At 36.2% G+C, this 18,709-nt stretch overlaps 1 protein-coding gene across 1 annotated transcript in view; it reads left to right on the top strand.

The window, feature by feature from the left end:
* The window catches only part of DOCK5 (dedicator of cytokinesis 5), a gene marked incomplete in the record, with an annotated part of 3,482,443 nt that overhangs the window by 1,770,961 nt on the left and 1,692,773 nt on the right, over positions 1-18,709 (top strand). Inside the window, 1 exon segment of the mRNA XM_044083155.1 lies at positions 159-262. Coding sequence (XP_043939090.1) covers positions 159-262 — 104 coding nt within the window.

Here is an 18,709-nt window from a genome sequence, read left to right as displayed (position 1 = left end):
TCAAGTGTATTATTATATAGCACTTCCAGACAGAGGAATAAGAAACAGTTTGTGATTTCCCAAGTGGAAACAATGGATTTACTTAGTTTTGAATTTTGAAGGTTATGTTAAAACAAAAAACAAAAAAAAAAAATCAATCGTCTTTTTGCCTTTCACAGCTAGAGATAAATCGGAAAAGGCCTTTGGGATGGCCTTTGTAAAACTGATGAAGGCAGATGGTACTACACTGAGGGACGGCAAGCATGATCTAATTGTTTACAAGGTAATTAGTAACTACTTAATTATGTATGCCAATTTCATGTTTTCTACAAGTTCACATAGAAATGTTTTTTTTTTCTTCACTTATACGTTCTTACATGGTTTTGAAAATAAAGCTGTCATTTATATGTCGATCTGTGCTCTTTGATTGAGGAAAAACGTATTGTATAGCTTCTTGTTGAAAATATCGGGTTTTGGTTTGCTTTTTTCCTCAAAACATCAAGATACAAATGTTTTTCACTTTTGAGATTGCTGCACATTGAGTAACAGCATGACTGTAGCTTTTCCAGTGTGAAAACAAACTCAAAGAGAAGGCCAGTCGACTTTTGTATTTATGGGAAATTTTCGGTAACTGGCTAGTAAGCCTGGATGCAAGGAACAAAATAAATACAGAGCACCTGGAAAAAAAAAACAGCTGCAAAAGTGAGGAAGAAACGCTGACTGGGGAGAGTTCTGCAGCTGTTAAGCAAAAATCAGTGCAACCTCCAGACATGACTTCCAGTAACCTACAGGAAGATGCAAGACAATTGCACACAGGCATGGTAAAAATAAACAAAACACTGATGGAGTATATCAAAGACTAAAACAAAAGCCTGGAAAAAGTGGAAGAATCCTTAAACAGATATTCAGATGAGGTGGTTAAGCTGCAAAAATCAGAGGTTGAAATGAAGAAAAGGCTGGCTGTATATGAGACTGATAGAAAAACAAGTCCAAAATTCACAATGCCAAATCTCAAGAAAAACACCTAATTAACATCCATTAACACATCAGCTAATATGGGTACTCGGGTAGGTATAAACTTCGTGCCTTTTTGCAAAATTTTACACATTTCATCACTTACAGATATTTTTGAAAGATTTACTGCATTCAAATTGTCCCGGTTATTGTATACTGAACCAGTAGCAATATCTGTAACATTATGTAAAGCATTGTGAAAAATATTTTCACTATCCCGGCTAATGTTCAGTACAATTAGCAGTATCAGCATCATTGTCCAAAAATGTCTCAAAATTGTCTACATTGGCACGAGCTGATTAATTAAAATGTTTGTTAGATGCCAATGATTCAAAAGAATCAACCAAACTTACTTTTGGTTCTTGTGGGAAAAAGGAGAGGCTGCAGAAGGAACTGCTTTTCCCTGATTCCTTTTGGATCGGGTTTGCATATTAACGCTAGACTTCTTGATATTTTGATCACCTCTCCAATTATCCACTCCACCATTAGAACTCTCCTGGACAGTATCTTCAAACGACACACTTTTTCGACTTCCACCTATTTCAGCCGACGAACATGATGAACCATCTTCACTTACGGTCGTACGTCTGCTAACATTCCGACGGAAATGGCGCCCTTTACGTGGCCAGTTGTACACTTCATTCTTTTCATAATCTTTAATATCTCTGTTGAGTTTCGATTTTTTTCACCCCATAATATTTTCAACCTTAATAATTTTTTCATTAATATTTTTAAAATTACTTTGAAATGTATTGGTTGAAGTCTGACTCGTGAGTTCTTTTTGCAATTCAGTGATCTTTTTACGCAAAGTTTCTATAGTCCTGTTATTTCTCTCTATCAAAATTTTCAGCCAAGTAAGTGAACAATCTTGCGCTGCCTGCCTCCATTCGAGAAGATGATCATTCTCATCTTTGCTGAAACCACCAGCCGGTAGTTTATCAATTCTCAACCCTCTAGGGATAATGTTAAGAGCCAGATACTTCTTTAACAACTTAGAATCGTAGAATACAGTTACTTCCTTAAACATGAAATGTTCTAAACAAACAAAGTCCTCCATATGCGACTCCTTGGCATTAACAGACCACAAATCAGAGGTGGCTGATTTACGTTCTCTTTCTTTTAAAAGTCCAGCAAACAAATAATTCTTACCAACAGAAGTTCCTTCCATACTTGTACTCTCCATGATAGAAAAACAAGAAGTCCAAAATTCACAATGCCAAATCTCAAGAAAAACACCTAATCCAGTAAGAAGGAAACATCAGACACTAGGATGAATATTTTTCCATTTAATTTCACGTTCTGGTACCTCGGCAATTCGCCTTCAGTGGAACAATTAATCATACATAAACATCCTCTATTTATAGTCATATCAATTAACTCATTAGCCATAAATTGGCTGTAAATTCAAGCATTTAAAATGCTAATGCATAGAAATTCTCTTCAAACAGTATTAATATACCACAAACATTTTTAATTCATACTACTAAACTAAGTAATAAATATTAAATGTTAAATATTACTTATTGTGCTGAACTAAACAAATAATTCCAAGCAACAAATTTAAATTGATACATATCAGTATTTAAATGCATTAAATACGTCCAAACAGACATTCAGTTTGTGAAGCCACCATCCAAATTCATCACCCTAGGATATGAAGTGTGGTAGTTGAAAATCATTCTACATTCCAGCCTGCTTAATTGATTTTTGAAATTTCCTGCTAGAAAATGAGGTCTAGCTAAAACACTGAAGATAAATTTAGAGGCAATAAACAAAATGATGGGTGAAGTACCACGTACTATGTTTTTGCTGTCCCTGTTGGAATTTAGTTTAACGCATAATTATTTTATGTGGAAGAAGGAATTTTTCCTTCAAGTTAAAGGGACAGCTATGGGAGCGGCATTTGCTCCCACATGTGCTATTATATACGTGGGTGAATTTGAGAAGGAGTTTATGTTCCAAAATAATTTTTTTGTTAACAATGTTGTCTTTTATAAACGTTACATTGATGATCTTATTTTTATTTGTAAATGTGAGTTTTCTTTGTTTGAGAAATTTATGGAGAATATGAACAGTAATCCACATGGGTTAAAATTTACTTTTGAATTTTCACACAATAGAATACCATTTTTGGATATTGAATTCTATATAGGAAAAGATAATTCAGTACAACACAGACCTTTTAGAAAATATACTGCGGTTAACAATTTTTTGCATGCGAGCAGCATGCACCCCCCCCCCCACACACACACACACACACACACACACACACACATTTGATTAAGGCCTTACCTGAAGGGGAATTCAAGAGAATTCGTAGGAACACTTCAGACCCGAATTTATGGGGAGAAGTGTTCAGTGAAGTTTTTGATAGACTTTCTTCTAGAGGTTATGACAAGACCACACTCCAAAACATTAAATGTAGGTTATCCAAAGGGAAGAATTTTATGGGAGGCAGTCATCGAGATCAACCATTAGTGACTACAGAACAAGAACAAATATGTTTTGTTTCTAGATATTCAGAGTTTTCAAGGACTGTTGAAAACATTTTTAAACAATTGTGGCATGTAGTCTGTGATGACCTTGCCGTTAGACATTTGTTTCTGAGTCATATTACTTTCTCCTATAGTAGATATAAGAATTTGAAGGAGCTATTGAATAGAAGATTGGTACATTCGGTTGATATAAATGTTGGTATGCAAAGGTGTGGTCACTGTTCGGTTTGTAATAAGGCCAGTAATTTACATGGGAAGAAAATAAATGGTAAAAGATATGTAGCCTTTGAGAAATTTGACTGTATGTCATCAGGGCTTGTATACATTTTAGAATGTGATTGTACTATACCCTTATGGTACATAGGACAAACTACCAGGAGGGTTAAGATTCGTATTTTGGAACACTTAGGGGACATCAGAAGGAGTAACATGGAAAGTCCTGTGGCCTCCCATTTTGTAACTACGCACAATGGTAATATAGGTGGATTTATCTTCAGTGTTTTAGCTAGACCTATTTTTCAAGCAGGAAATTTCAAAAATCAGTTAAGCAGGCTGGAATGTAGAATGATTTTCAAGTACCACACTTTACATCCTAGGGGGGTGAATTTGGATGGTGGCTTCACAAATTGAATGCTTGTTTGCTTGGTCGTATTTAAATACTGATATGTATCAATTTCAAGTTGTTGTTTGGAGTTATTTATTTAGTTCAGCACAATAAGTAATATTTAACATTTAATTTTTATTACTTAGTTTAGTAGTATGAATTAAAAATGTTTGTGGTATATTAATACTGTTTCAAGAGACCTTCTATGCATTAGCATTTTAAATGCTTGAATTTACAGCCAATTTATGGCTAATGAGTTAATTGATGTGACTATAAATATACAATGTTTATGTATGATTGATTGTTCCTCTGAAGGTGAATTGCCGAGGTACCAGAACATGAAATTAAATGGAAAAATATTCATCCTAGTGTCTGATGTTTCCTTCTTACTGGATTAGGTATTTTTCTTGAGATTTGGCATTGTATATGAGACTGCTCGGGAAGAGATGTTTCAAAAATAATAGAATTAAGAAGACAGAGCATGAAGGGAAAACCTGAGATGTTCAGCTATACCAGAGAAGTTGGAAGGAACTAACTGCCTTAATTTTATGAAAGTACAAATAAGCAACTGGACTGGTATTCCACAGCAGGAATTGTTAGTTGAAAGGGCACGTCATGTTTATGCTCCATACCTGGCTTATAAAGGAACCTAGACCTTTAATAGTAAAGATGTGATCCTACCAACAGGAGTTGATTCTGGCAAAACTGTGGCAGAAGGACACAGTACTAAAAGTGGGTAGACAGCAGAGTGTTTGTGGAGAATGATTACTCATTATACACCAGGCAGAAGAGGAATAAATTCATTCCACTATTCAGGGACTGTTGAAACACAGGTGTGAGATTCAGACTGTTGTACCCAGCTATCTTCAATGTATTCTTTCCTGGAGGGACAAAATCATTTTTGAAGAAGTACATGCTAAGGAAGAATATAAAGGTTTGTCTAACAACAAGTGAGCTCCAAAGCAGAAGGAGATTCTGCTTCTTGTTCTTCTGGTAATAAAGACCACAGAGAGACTGTACCGGTGAAACCTTTTCCACTGTTTCAATGGAAATGTTGGAGAGAAGGAAGGGTACACGAGTTGACTAGAAGGACCGAGAGTGTGTTCGAAATGAAGCAGAGACAGGATTTGGGAGATGTAGATGAACAGTAATAAAACCAGTAACTTGAAGAAGGATTACAATGCAGCAATTATATTGTGAAATATTACAGAAAAAGAAAATCTGGAAATATTGGACTTTTTCAGAATTTAAAAATAAATCCCCAAAAATACCCAAAACAAGAGACTTTAATGATCAAAACATATTAAAAGTCTGTTTAATGTTTCTTGATCATTAAAGTCTCTTGTTTTGGTTATTTTCTGGTGTTTTATTTTAATTTTATTTGTTTCTGGTATCAGTGTTTTTGGAGCTTTTGCAGAATTTGTTGGACTTGTGGGGGACTGTAAAGTATATGCCCTACTTCATGTAATTAATGGTTGGAAAAATGCTTTGGGGAGGGGAAGAGAGGAGGAGAAAGTTAACTGTACATAAAGAAAATGTTTTATCTTAATAGTACTATTTGCGTGGTATGTTTTTTTTGCATGCTATAAAAGTACAGTTTCATCAGTTATTTTCAACTGTGGTGGGGACTGTAAATAGGTGCTGCTGTTCCTTTTTTCCCCTCTCTCCTTTCTCTCTCTCTTCTTCAGTTACAGTACTTTTAATAAATATAGGCACTACAATGTAAAGAAAAAGCCTGGCTAAAAGAGCATGCGAAAAGAAAAATTAATGTGCCTTTTCTCACTTTTGCATGGGATAGTGACTGGATTATAAGGATCTTAGATTAATTCAGTAATAAGTTTTAAGAGAAGGCAAGTAAATGAAAAAGAATACTGAATATTGTGTGGCTTTCTTTGTAGGAAATGAGTGTATGCTTAGTAGCAGTTTTGTATCTGGCCCTCATCTCTCCGTGGTAACATTCTGTTAAAGAGAAATTGACGGTCTAGTTCTCATGTCTCCATGGAGACAATCTGATGTGAAATATTGGCTATGTGGTTCTCATGTCTCCATGGAGACAGATAGAGAAATTGGTTACAGTCAAGTGGAGAGTGATTGGCTAGGGGAGAAAGTGAGAAATTGGCTAGGAGGTAATATTCTCTGAAAGCATTCAGGGGTTTCCCAGCTGGGAGAGCAATAAGTGTAAGAAAAAAAACAGCAGTTTGTAGAAGCACAGGCTGCACTGTGCGTCTTACCATGGATAACCTTTCTTTTAAGTTAACTCAAGTCTTTGAGAGTGGCTGTCAGTTTGGGATGTTTGTTCCTATTAAGAGGGTAAAACTTCAGTATTTGAAAATGTACATAATACTGTGTGCTAGTATTAAATTAATAGTTTTTTTGGGGTATTGGGGGTTTATTTTTTTGGTTGAGGACTTTCAGTAAAACAAAAACTTTGTAAGATGTGACATAGGCTCAAATGGATATGACAAGAAACAACTATATAAAAGTTCAACCTGCCAAATCGTCTATGCATGTAACACAAAAGCTGGAACTAGACATGTAACAAATAGGTTGTTAAATATAAATGGTAGGAATACCTTTTTAATATAGTGATGCTTTCTGTAATGTCTTTAAATGTCAGTGGTCTCACAGATGACTCTAGTATTAAAATGTGGAGTTTAAATAGCTATGTTAAAGGAGACACATTTGGAAAGAACTGAACGTGAATATGATAAAGAAAGGGTTTCAGGATGATGATTCAGCAGAATATGTGGGACAAAGGAAAAGAGGAGTACTATTAATTAGAATAGGAGTTCCAGTAGTGATACAGAAGCGGAAAAAAAAAAAAAGATAATGATAGATTTGTAGTGCTAATGGGGTAGTGGCAAGGGAGGATAATTACACTGGCATGTATTTATATTCCACCTAAAACTACTATAATGGAGCTTAAGCAAATTTTGAAAGAAATCATTTTCAGCAGGGAATATTACTAATAGGTAGGGATTGGAATTAAATTTGCAGCAGTGAAGATGCATCTGGGGCATACCTCTCAACTTGGAAACCTCAAAAATTTGGACAAGGCTCATGAAAAGTAGGTACAAATCTGTACACTGATTAACATAAAATTTGCATGCATAATTATGTAACCCCGCCCATTCCAGTGGAATTGTGAGATACCAATTTTCTAACGCAAACTGAAGAACAGACAACCAAAATGACCCAAGAGTCCCCCTGCAGCCATTCCAGTGTCCTATTACCTGGCTATTTCATCCCATTTACCATAAACACTTCTTCTTTCGGCTTTTTCCCTGTTAGGGGTTGCCACAGCGGATCACCTGTCCGCTCATGATTGGCAGTGGAGTTTTACGGTGTCGAGTTACAAGCCCGGCGCCCAGCCTTCCACAGAAGGCACACACATGCACATACTCACACCTAGGGCCAATTTAGAGTGTCCAATCCACCTACAGCATGTCTTTGGGATGTGGTAGGATAACGGAGCACCCAGAGGAAACCCATGCAACCACAGGGAGGACATGCAGACTCCGCACAGAAGGCACCTCAGCCTTGAATCGAACCGGAGAACCTCTTGCGGTGAGGCGATTTACCATAAACACTAATGTGTGCATATGCATACTGCTTTACTTACACCTTCCTGACTATTAAATTATGTTCCTTGTATAATACAGCACACTTGTTAGACAGAGTGCATTTTAAATTTATTGTTTGAACATTTTTCCAGTAGGCAATGAAACAAAATGCATGAACCAATAATGACAAAACTGCCCAATTCATAACATTTCCATCATAAAAGTCTACTTCCACACCCGCACACATATATCTATATCTATATAAAACAGAATGACAGTAGTGTAAGGCATAGGCATCTTGCACAGCTTCTTGCACTTATTTTCCATTTCAGTTTTTTTGGTGGGGGGCAAAAGGCAAAAAAATAGAGACACATTTTAAACATTGCTTGTATAATTTTTGAAAGTTGTTAGAATAAAATGTTACCACCATGCATTTCACTGCCAAGTCTTAGACCTATTACAGTCAGAGCAACGTACCACTATGCCAAATCAGCAGTTTCGTGTAAGATGGCCATTTAAGTTTCAGTCTTCCTATCATTTAATGAATTCTGTTCTCACTTCTCACCATAGCACTCAACGTCATAGCACATAAAACACCGACAAAGCCAATAATCGGGGAATACAGCCCACAAAATAGGGACACATTTCAAATACTGATCTTATAAACTTAGAAAATTGCTAGAATAATAGGTTTTGTGTTACCATTTATTTTCTGAAGAATATGAAGTCTGAAATTCAAATGCATGTCATTTAGTGAATTCAGTCCTTAGTGATTTGCCACAGAAATACTGAAAACCACAAATTTTATGAGGAGCAGATAAAAAAAATATGAGGCATAAATTCAGAAGTGGTGGCTATAGACTTAAGGCTCTTTTTATCCTGTACCCAAAGTGTAGGGTTTGTTTGAGCCCGAGTACTTCTAGCCACCAAATTTTGGCATTTTCACACAGACACACACCGTTTATTCTTCAAGCCAGAAAAATAAGTCCTTTCCATTCGGTAAATAAAAAATAAGGAAGTGCAGCCAGAAGATAATTTGCAGCATTCCTACAGTTCACGTCACACACACACACAGGTTATATTCTTTATAATATACTGCTTGTAAAATATTAAGTTTGCTCTCATTCTGTACTAAACTAAATGTAATACCCACTGGTACATCTTTCAGACATGTATTACATCTATTAAAGGACTTCATAATGCTGCCTAGTTATCTCCATTGGAATCCATAACAGATGTAGGTGGTAATAAGCAGGTACTCTGTCACCACGAATATTCAGTCTGCCACAGCAATACAGCATATGGATACAGACTCAACTAAAGTCATATAATTAATGAACGATGAGGTAACTTTATCTAGGACTTTCCACAAAAATTATGCCAGCAATTCCGAAGAAGATGATTAAGTAGCAAGTAGTATATGCGGGTAACTACAGAGCCCGAAACACATTTTTTCACTGCACTACATTTAAGCTTTTGCTCCATAACAGTATACGGTTGAAAGGCTGGTCAAAGACCCTATTTACACAATCATATTTTTCTCGCTAAAAATATTTAACATCTATATACAGACTCCTCGTTAGGCTGTCAGAAGTTTAAAACATGTCGCTCACTGGGTGTACTGAAAACCGGGAAGAACCTGTAATTAATACCCTTTACAAATTTTATCTAGAAATAAAATACCCAACTCAAACAGCAGCACATATGTTAATCACCACATCAAAATTCACGTTCAGTACAGGAGGCTGATTTATTTCAGTTAAAAAGCATCAAGTCGCATACGTTACTCAAAAAGTCTCAGCCTATACTGAGTTTAACAATTACGGAGTGCTATTTTTCTGGTTGCATTTACTATTTTGTTACGTTAATATCACTTAAACAGGCAAGCAGTTTTGATGGCTCATTTTCTGCAGCATTATTTTGTCCCATGCTTTTAACAGCACTCAACTTCTTTAGCCCAAGAATCGGTAAAGGCCCAGTACAGAGGACAATTTTTAATTACTACTTGTAATTCACTTAGAAAGTTAACAGAACAACAGGTTTTACATCAACCTGCCTTTCTGAAGATTAAGTATGGACTGACCGCAGTCTTCAGTGATTTACCACAAATATCATTTTTTACGAGGACCATGAAAAAAATCAAGAGCTGTTGAAAGCTATGCACCAGATAAACAGCCCAAAGCTAAATAACCAGGCTGTATTTCATAACAGTTGGCGGAGAGATGCTCTCCCAGACTCTGAAAGCGTTACGATTAATTTACATAAACAATGTTCAGTTTTGTGAATCACTGTTGTCAAAGGTTACAAATGAGAAAGATATCCTTTCTAATGCTCATTCAGCATTTCAAGCCAGAATCCTACCGTTCGTTCAGTCCTTTCCGTTCAGTAAATAAAAAAATAAGCGTGGCCATGGCTTGCAAGTGCAGCCAGAAGATAATTTCCCTCCGCTACATGATGACAGCAGCAGTTCTTTGGTTCGCCATGTGCAGCCAGAAGATAAAAAGTAGCAGCAGTCATTTTCGTTAATACAAAATAAGCTAAGCTGTTGCAAGTGCAGCCAGAAGATAATTTCATCCTGCTCCATTTGAACAGCCAGCCAGAAAAGCGTGCACACACAGTGTGCAAATGAGCCCTTGAGCTCAATTCCGACAGTCTGGTAGCTCCGACGCAGCTGACGTCATCATGCACATGATGACGTCAGCTCAGAAAGTAAAAAAAAAATAGAAGTAAAAAAAAAGCTAGGAAAAATTCGGAAATGAAGGGGTGCCACTCTGGAATCATAGCACCCCATTATTTGGACCCCAAAACTTGGTAAAAACTGAGTAATTTGTTACGGTTGGGGAGGTATGGTCTGGGGCCCCCCAGAAGGGAAAGTATAAAAAAGGAGGATAGAGTTTTGAAGAAATTTATAAAAATATTTGGCATGGAAGATGTGAATTCAGTAATAGGATTTTGGAGTGAATTTACGTATTATTCCCCAAAGTATAAAGACTGGGCGAGGCCATACAGAATTTATATTTTACAGGAACGTGTGCATTCTTGATATGCATCCAGTACCTATTTCAGATTATGCACCAATAACTAAAAACACAGGGTAATGAAATAAAAATGAGACAGTGCTTTCCCACCTTTCTGTTGAAAAGATAAGAATTTAAGGAATGTGTAGTGGAGATTATTCAGGAGTTATTCGAGAGGATAGAAATTACTTATGAAAATATAGATAGGGAGTGGGATAAAGTTAAGGTGGAGTTTAAAAATAGGGTGGAAATGAAAGAAAGGGAGCTATGGTTAAGAAGTAACAAGAATTATTTAGAGGGGCTGACAAATGTTGGAAGTATTGCAGAATAGGGAGAATCTAACAGAACAAGATAACTGCAGAATGCTGAGCAGAAAATAAGGGATTATCTCGATAATGTACATGCCGTTAGAAAGGTTCTGTTAAGCATCTGTTTTTTGTGCTCTAGTGTTATCAAAACATTTAACACAACAGCTCGGGCAACAAAGTAGAAAGAGCTGTCGCCAAACTTAGGGAACCTATAACAAGGAAGGTAAGATCCTGTAGAAGTTTTAGAAATATTTTGTAAATTCCTTTAAAGTCTGTATAAAGCAGATAAATATGGAAATGAAGAAATTATACTAATGGAAGCATTTATGGAAGAATCAAGTATGCCAAGGTTAGAGGTAGGTGAGGCCCAATTACTAACGAACAGTAAAAAATACACGTTCTAGACCACAGGGCACTCCAGAATGAAAAATTTATTAAAAATAAAAGCTAGTTAACTGCTTTTGTCCACACTTGACCTCATCAGAACTCAGTGTATAAATCAAGCCTCTCCTTTTAAACCATTAAAAATGCAAATTAACCAACCTAACAAGAACTTCTGATCACATTTTAAAGAGACCACCGTAAAACATGCACTAATAAAATATATTAAAACACCTTGAAACATTTGTATAATTGCACAGGCTGATAAAAAATCACAATAACCACTATCTACTTAAATAAAATTTTCTATGTTTGCATTCTTGTGATTAGCCTTCTTTGTCATATAAGTGCTTGTAAATTCGTTTAGAGAATCTTCTCTCTCTGTTTATCCCACATAAAATGAAAAAAAACAATCATTGCATAGGGCTAGGTAAGTTAACATGTTTGGGGCAACTTTTGTGTTTCAAAAAGGGGATTGTAATTCAGCAGGGTTAGTTTACCTAGCCCTGTACGATAATTGTTTTTCATTTTATGTGGGGAAAACATTGAGAAGACTCTCTAATGCATTATTCAGACATGCATGTAGATGTGAGGGTTTAACAAAATTTGTCTTTGGGATTTTAGAAATAGTACCCCGAGATGCTGGGGGGGGGGGGCATGGGAGAATAAACTGGAATATAGGGAGCTCTTGTGGCAATTGACACTGGATGCTACATTCAGGCTAGGTCTCAATGACTGTTTCAGTACAGTATTGAAAATGCGAGCAGCTAAATTATAAATGTACATCAACCAAACACAGAAAATTGTATTTTTTAAGTAGCTAGTGGTTATTGTGATTTAGTATCAGCCTGTGCAATTATGCAAATGTTTCAAGATGTTTTTAATATGTTTTATTAGTGTATGTTTTAAGGTGGTCTCTCTAAAATGTGATTAGAAGTTCTTGTTAGGTTGGTTAATTTGCATTTTTAATGGTTTAAAAGGAGTGGCTTGGTTTATACACTTTGAGTTCTGCTGTAGTCCAAGTGTGGAAAAAAGCGCTTAATTAGCTTTTATTTTTAATACATTTTTCATTCTGGAGTGTCCTGTGGTCGCGATTGTGTATTTTGTACTGGTTCTAAGTCTGGGTATTGCACGTTTTGCACCTGAATTTCCTCAATTACTAACGGTTGGGATAGGAGACGAGATGAAAAATTGTGATGTATAACTAATCTACTGGAAAGTCCCACAAATAGATGGTATTCCTGTGGAAGTTTGGAAGCTAGGAGGGGAAAAATCTGATAACGATGTAGGTTTTGTTTAACAGCATTTTAAGAGGAGGAGAAGTACCAACATTCTGGAAGAAAGCTGTGGTACCTGTAATACCCAAAGAGGGTAAAGATCCATCAGATTCAGCTTCATAAGGCCCATTTCAGTAGTAAGGTATGATTATAAAGTCGTCTTGTCTATAATGGCTGAAAGAACTGCAAAAGTAATGCCAAAATTGATAGGTATGAATCAGTGTATTTTTGTGGAGGGTAAGCAAACACTTGACAACATTAACAGAACATTGATGATCCAGAGGGAAGCAGACTGTAAAAAAATACCGTAGTTGTTGGTGAGTCTTGATGCAATGAAAGCATTTGACAGAGTAAGCTGGGACTTTGAGCAGGGCCATTTCCCAAAAAATTATAAGTTTGATTAGGAGGATGTACGAGGAATCAGAGGTGAGAATTAAAGTGGGTGGGGTCTTTTCTGATGCTTTCTACTTGAGCAGAGGAACCAGGCAAGGATGTCCTCTTTTCCCTTTGCTGTTTGCATTATATTTAGAAACATTGGCATAGAAAGTAAGGGACTCAGAAATTCAAGGATATAAATGGTATGGTATTCAAGAAGAAAGATATAATTTTATACCTGACAAAAATAGAAAGAGACATTAAGTGCTGTGGAACATTTTGAGACTGCATCAAATCTTTTTGGGATACAAAATTAATGAAGCTAAAATGAAGGCAATAGCTGTAAATTATGTACCCACATATAAATTAGTTCAGCAATATCCATATATATGGGTACATGATAAAATTAACAGTTTACACAGACCGATACTGTACAGCTGTATATTGATATACTGAAAGGTTTATTGAAACAAAACCTGAAACAATGTAACAACAAGGGAAACTAGGGAAAGGATCAGTGAACCCAGTCACAAAAAATTAGTGCTTTTGTTCTATTTATTAATCAACTAGAACATCTTCAGAAACAAAACAGCCACACTCCATCTTTTTAAATCACACGCCAATGTCACATGACAATTCTAATCAATAAAATCTGTCAAATAAAAATTGTATCTTAAAGTATACATGTCATTAAATTACATCACTATAACATAAAAAGTACTAAAATGTAACTCAGATTAACAAAAGATAAATGTAAAAATCAGGAATCTAATATTTTTTTTCATTTATAAAAAGCACTCAGCATTAATACTTTCATTGAGACTTGGTACATGATAGGCCTCAAGGTCTACTTGCCAGTAAGATTCTCAGCACTCTAATACTGTTTTGAAATCTCCACTAAATCTAAATGCTAGATACTCTGTCCAAAACAAAAAAAGAAAGTTTGTAAAAAACTAACACAGGAACGTGTATCTTTAGCTAACACATTAGAGAAGTCTTTTTTTTTATTGCCAAACAGTGTTCGTAAATTCTTCTTTTTAAACATCTAATAGTTTTGCCAATATAAAAACTGGGACAAGAATTGCATAATGCAGTACAAACAACGTTCTCAGTATTACAAGAATATCTTTGGCCCAAACTGTCCTGTTAGTGACTGGATTCAACTGACAAAGCATTAACTACATATCTACACTGTTTACATTGTCCACAAGAAAATGTGCCATGAATGTTAGAAATGCCTTTTTGTAATTTTTCTAATGGTTTACTTTCTGGCATGGACTTGATGTTGAGCAATCTTTTGAAAATAAACCTAGGTTTGACCCCCCCCCCCATATTTTTAATGAGATCCCGGTTACCTAGTAGGATTTTTCAGTTGTCGACAATGTTGTTGTTGTTTGTCTTTCGGCTTTTCCCGGTTAGGTGTTGCCACAGCGGAACTCCGGTCTGTTAATGATTGGCAGTAGATTTTCACGAACGCCGAGGTGTCAACTTGACGTCCAACCTTCAACGAAGACACGCCCATTTACGCATGTCTTTCGAACGCCCATCCAACCATGGGGAGGACATGCAGACTCCACACAGAAGGCACTCCCTGCACTTCAGCCGAGAATCGAACGGGAGAACCTCTTGCTGTGAGGCAACAACGCTACCGCTGTACCACTGCGGATGTACACAATAATGTCTCTTAATAACCACATCTCATTAGTGATGGGTAGAGGAAAGGCTGAAGTAAATGTCCTGTTCTCATTGTCCCTGTGTATTGATGAAACAATGGACAAGTTGCTTACATGGCTCAAAATTGGACAAGCAACATTGTCTTGTAATCTAACCACTTCTTCCTCTCTATTAATAAGCCATGGAGTATCATAACCCCCTAAGTTCAAAGAAAGTTCTCGGTGTCACCATCTCCGTCGTAAATACTTTGTTGTCTGTTGTTAAACAACTCAACCGAATAGGTTGTCCCTTAATAACAGCCTTCTTCATATGAATGGGGTGTAAACTGTCCGATGTAAATACTGATCAACAAAGGTGGATTTCTTATAAATACTAATATGAAAAGCACCTATGTTCCTGTCATAGGACAGATGTATATAGCCAAAAAGTCAAGACTTTCACCAAATCCCCACTGATGTTGAATGTCAGAACGTCTGTGGTATCATTTGTCATTAACTAAGGAGCAAAACTCTTCATGGTCACCTGTCCACAAAAAGAAGAAATCATCAGTATAACAATAGTAGGCAAATATCTTGCCCGCTTTAGGGTGACTAACCAAAAACTTGATTTCCCACATGGCCATAACCAGATTTGCAAAAACCGGGGCCACCCTTGCCCGCATCGCAACTCCTGAAATTTGTTGTTATTGTCTAACACAAGTTCCATTAAAGCACAAATTGTGTTAATTGTGTCAGTACCAAAACTTGTGCAACTACACTAATATTCTCTTAAATAATCCAATATCTTGATCAATACAAGTGAAAAGGGAAGCCATTTCTAAAGATGCAAAAAAGAAATGATCTTCAGGTGGAGCTAAATCCCTTAATATTTCCAAAAGTACCACAAATCACGTAGATAATATTTAGAGTCCTGAACTACAGGATTCAAAACATAATCTAACCGCAGTGAAATAGGTTCTGTTTTGGACCATCTGGCAGATAAAATTTTCCTAAATGGTGGTTTAACATTGTTTTTGTGCACCTTGGGTATTCCAAAAAATACTGCCATTCTAGGATGTTCCACTTGCAAAAAATTAAATGTCTCATGATCAATGCTACCTTGACAAAACATATCAAATAATGTGTATACTTTTAAAAAAACTCTCTTGAACAAACTTGGTATCAGCTAATTTTTAACTATATTCCTTATTTAATGATAATTTATGGCTTTAATGTAGTCACATGTATTCATTACTGCAATCATACCCCCGTTGTCAGCCCTCATTCTTAACTCTTTGTTGTTAATCCATTTACTTGACTGAGATTGTTGATTTGTGTATCACATTTCAACTTGTTTCTAAAATAATTTTCAGTTAAATCACATAAATCATTGAAAACCTGTAAGGTGCCATGTAATGGTGGGTTTGAAGGTACTATTGCATTTAGGTCCACTCTCAATTTTTGGTTCTCTGACAATATCATGCATGATGTATTTTAAATTTAATTTTCTCAAATATAATTTAAAGTCAATAATCAGTTTGGTTTTGTTAACAGAAAGTCCAGATATAAAGGAAAAAACTCGTTTTAACAAAGAAGTGACATCATCTGGTAAGGCCACGTCTGACAAGTTCAGTACATCCAAATGGAAGTCTAATATTTCTTCCTGTTTTTCCCTTTTGACTGTGTCTGATTCGACCTGTCTGTTCCCTGACTGGTCCATCAAAAAAGGACCAGAATATTGCAGAACATTAGACAAAGATGAAATGCTTGCATTGGATTGAGATGGACCTGAATTCACCTCACCAGTTCCATTGGAACCAGTAATGCAAGATGCTACAGGCACAACTGGTTGTTCTATGTTATTGTTGGAAACACTAGAATTTGTATCTGTTCCACAATTTTCAGTGTTTTTAAATGAGGAATCAGTATTGCCATTCTGTCCCTCAATAAATAGGTGCCATTTATTGCATATACTTAACATTTTTCTATGAAGCTTCCCCTGTTTCCTAGAAATAATGGAAGCTCTAAGTCTATCTGCTTTGGCGCCAGTACTTACAGTATAGGTGACTTAAAGAAGAAAAACACTCATGTTTCAAGTTTGGAATCAAGTTCACACATTTGTTCTTAAACTGTTTAAATCACCTTTATAGTGTTCAACAAGTACTTTCATTAAGCTGACACCCGTGCTGTTGAATAAAGCAACTAACTGTTGATATAAACGATCTCTGTCCTTGACACAGTTTGGGAACTTTGAAACTCGCAAAACCTGTGGCACACATAGCCGCTTGATGCATTCTTCCAGATAAGATATTTCAACTTCCAAGGAGACATACATAGTAGTACATCAGTTCTAAATTATAAATGTCTTAGAGTTATTGATGTCTAAAATGTTTTTATCCTGGATAATAATACTTACTGTACGATTAACATTCCAGTCACTGATTCCAGAGAATGAGTTGGCCATTTCTTTCAATGCATAATCCAAAATGTTAGTGATGGAAACAGGCTTTCACAAATCCTCTGATTGAACATCTCGATTCAAAAAGCAGTGCTGCCCCCAACATATCCAGTATTAAAACGCAGGTGAGGCTGAAAATTCTATTGGCACGAAAGTTCATTGTTCCAATACACAGGGACAATGAGAACAAGACATTTACTTTAACCTTTCCTCTACCTATCACTAATGAGATGTGGTTAATAAGAGGGCATTATTATCGACAATTGGAAAATCCTACTAGATAACTAGGATCTCAAGATTGTTCAACATCAAGTCCATGCTAGAAAATAAACCATTAGAAAAATTGCAAAAAGGCATTTCTAACATTCATGGTACATTTTCTTGTGGACAATGCAAGCAATGAAAATATATTTAATGCTTCATCAGTTGAATTCCAACATTGTAACAGGACCGTTTGGACCAAAGAGAGTGATTCTTGTAATATTGAGAACTTTGTTTATACTACATTATGCAATTCTTGTCCCAGTTTTTATATTGAGGAAAACTGTTAGATGTTTAAAAAGAAGAACTTGTGAACACTATTTGGCCATCAAAAAGAAGGACTTTATCTAATGTGTTAGCTAAACATGCAAGTTCCTGTGTTAGTTTTAAGAAATTTTCTTTTTTTGGTTTGGACGAAGTATCAAGTAATATATTTAGTGGAGATTTCAAAACAGTATTAGAGTGCAGAGAATCTTACTGGCAAGTAGACCTTGTGGCCAGTTGTGCACCAGGTCTCAAAGTATTACTGTAAAGTGCTTTTTACAAATGAAAAATTAGATTCCTAATTTTTACATTTATTTTTTAATTTGAGATACATTTTAGTACTTTTTTATGTTATATTGATGAAATTATTTAATGACTTGTAAACTTTGATACAATTTTTGACAGATTTTATTGGTTAGAATTGTCATGTGATTGGGACGGCAACGGTGGTGCAGTGGTTAGCATTGCTGCCTCACAGCAAGATGTTCTCCGGTTCGATCCTCGGCTGGGGTGCCTTCTGTGCAGAGTCTGCATGTCCTCACTGTGGTCGTGTGGGTTTCCTCCGGGTGCTCCGGTTTCCTCCCACATCCTAAAGACATGCTGTAGGTGGATTGGACACTCTAAATTGGCCCTAGGTGTGAATGCGTGAATGTGTGTGCCTTCTGTGAAAGGTTGGGTGCCGGGCTGGCAACTTGATACTGTAAAACTCCACTGCCAATCATGAGCGGACAGGTGATCCTCTGTGGCGACCCCTAACCGGGAAAAGCCGAAAGAAGAAGAAGAAGAATTATGTGACAGTGGCATGTGATTTAAAAAGATGGAGTGTGGCTGTTTTAAGTTTCTGAAGAAGTTCTAGTTGATAAGTAGAACAAAAGCACCTATTTTTTGTTTCTGGGTTCGCTGATCCTTTCCCTGGTGGTAATTTTTTTTTTTTTTTGTTTATTGAAACGAGCCAGTCAAGCACTACTGTCGAGATTATAGCATTTTTTTATTACACAGATTACTGTTAGGTAAATTGCTTTCTCAGACAAGTCAAATTAGAAAATGTCCACCAGACTGTT

This window comes from Protopterus annectens, chromosome 9.part0 (assembly GCF_019279795.1).
Source record: "Protopterus annectens isolate FY-2018-M chromosome 9.part0, PAN1.0, whole genome shotgun sequence".
Taxonomy (NCBI): domain Eukaryota; kingdom Metazoa; phylum Chordata; order Ceratodontiformes; family Protopteridae; genus Protopterus; species Protopterus annectens.
Note: the sequence above shows the minus strand (reverse complement) of the source record. Positions and strands in the feature narration are given on the sequence as shown.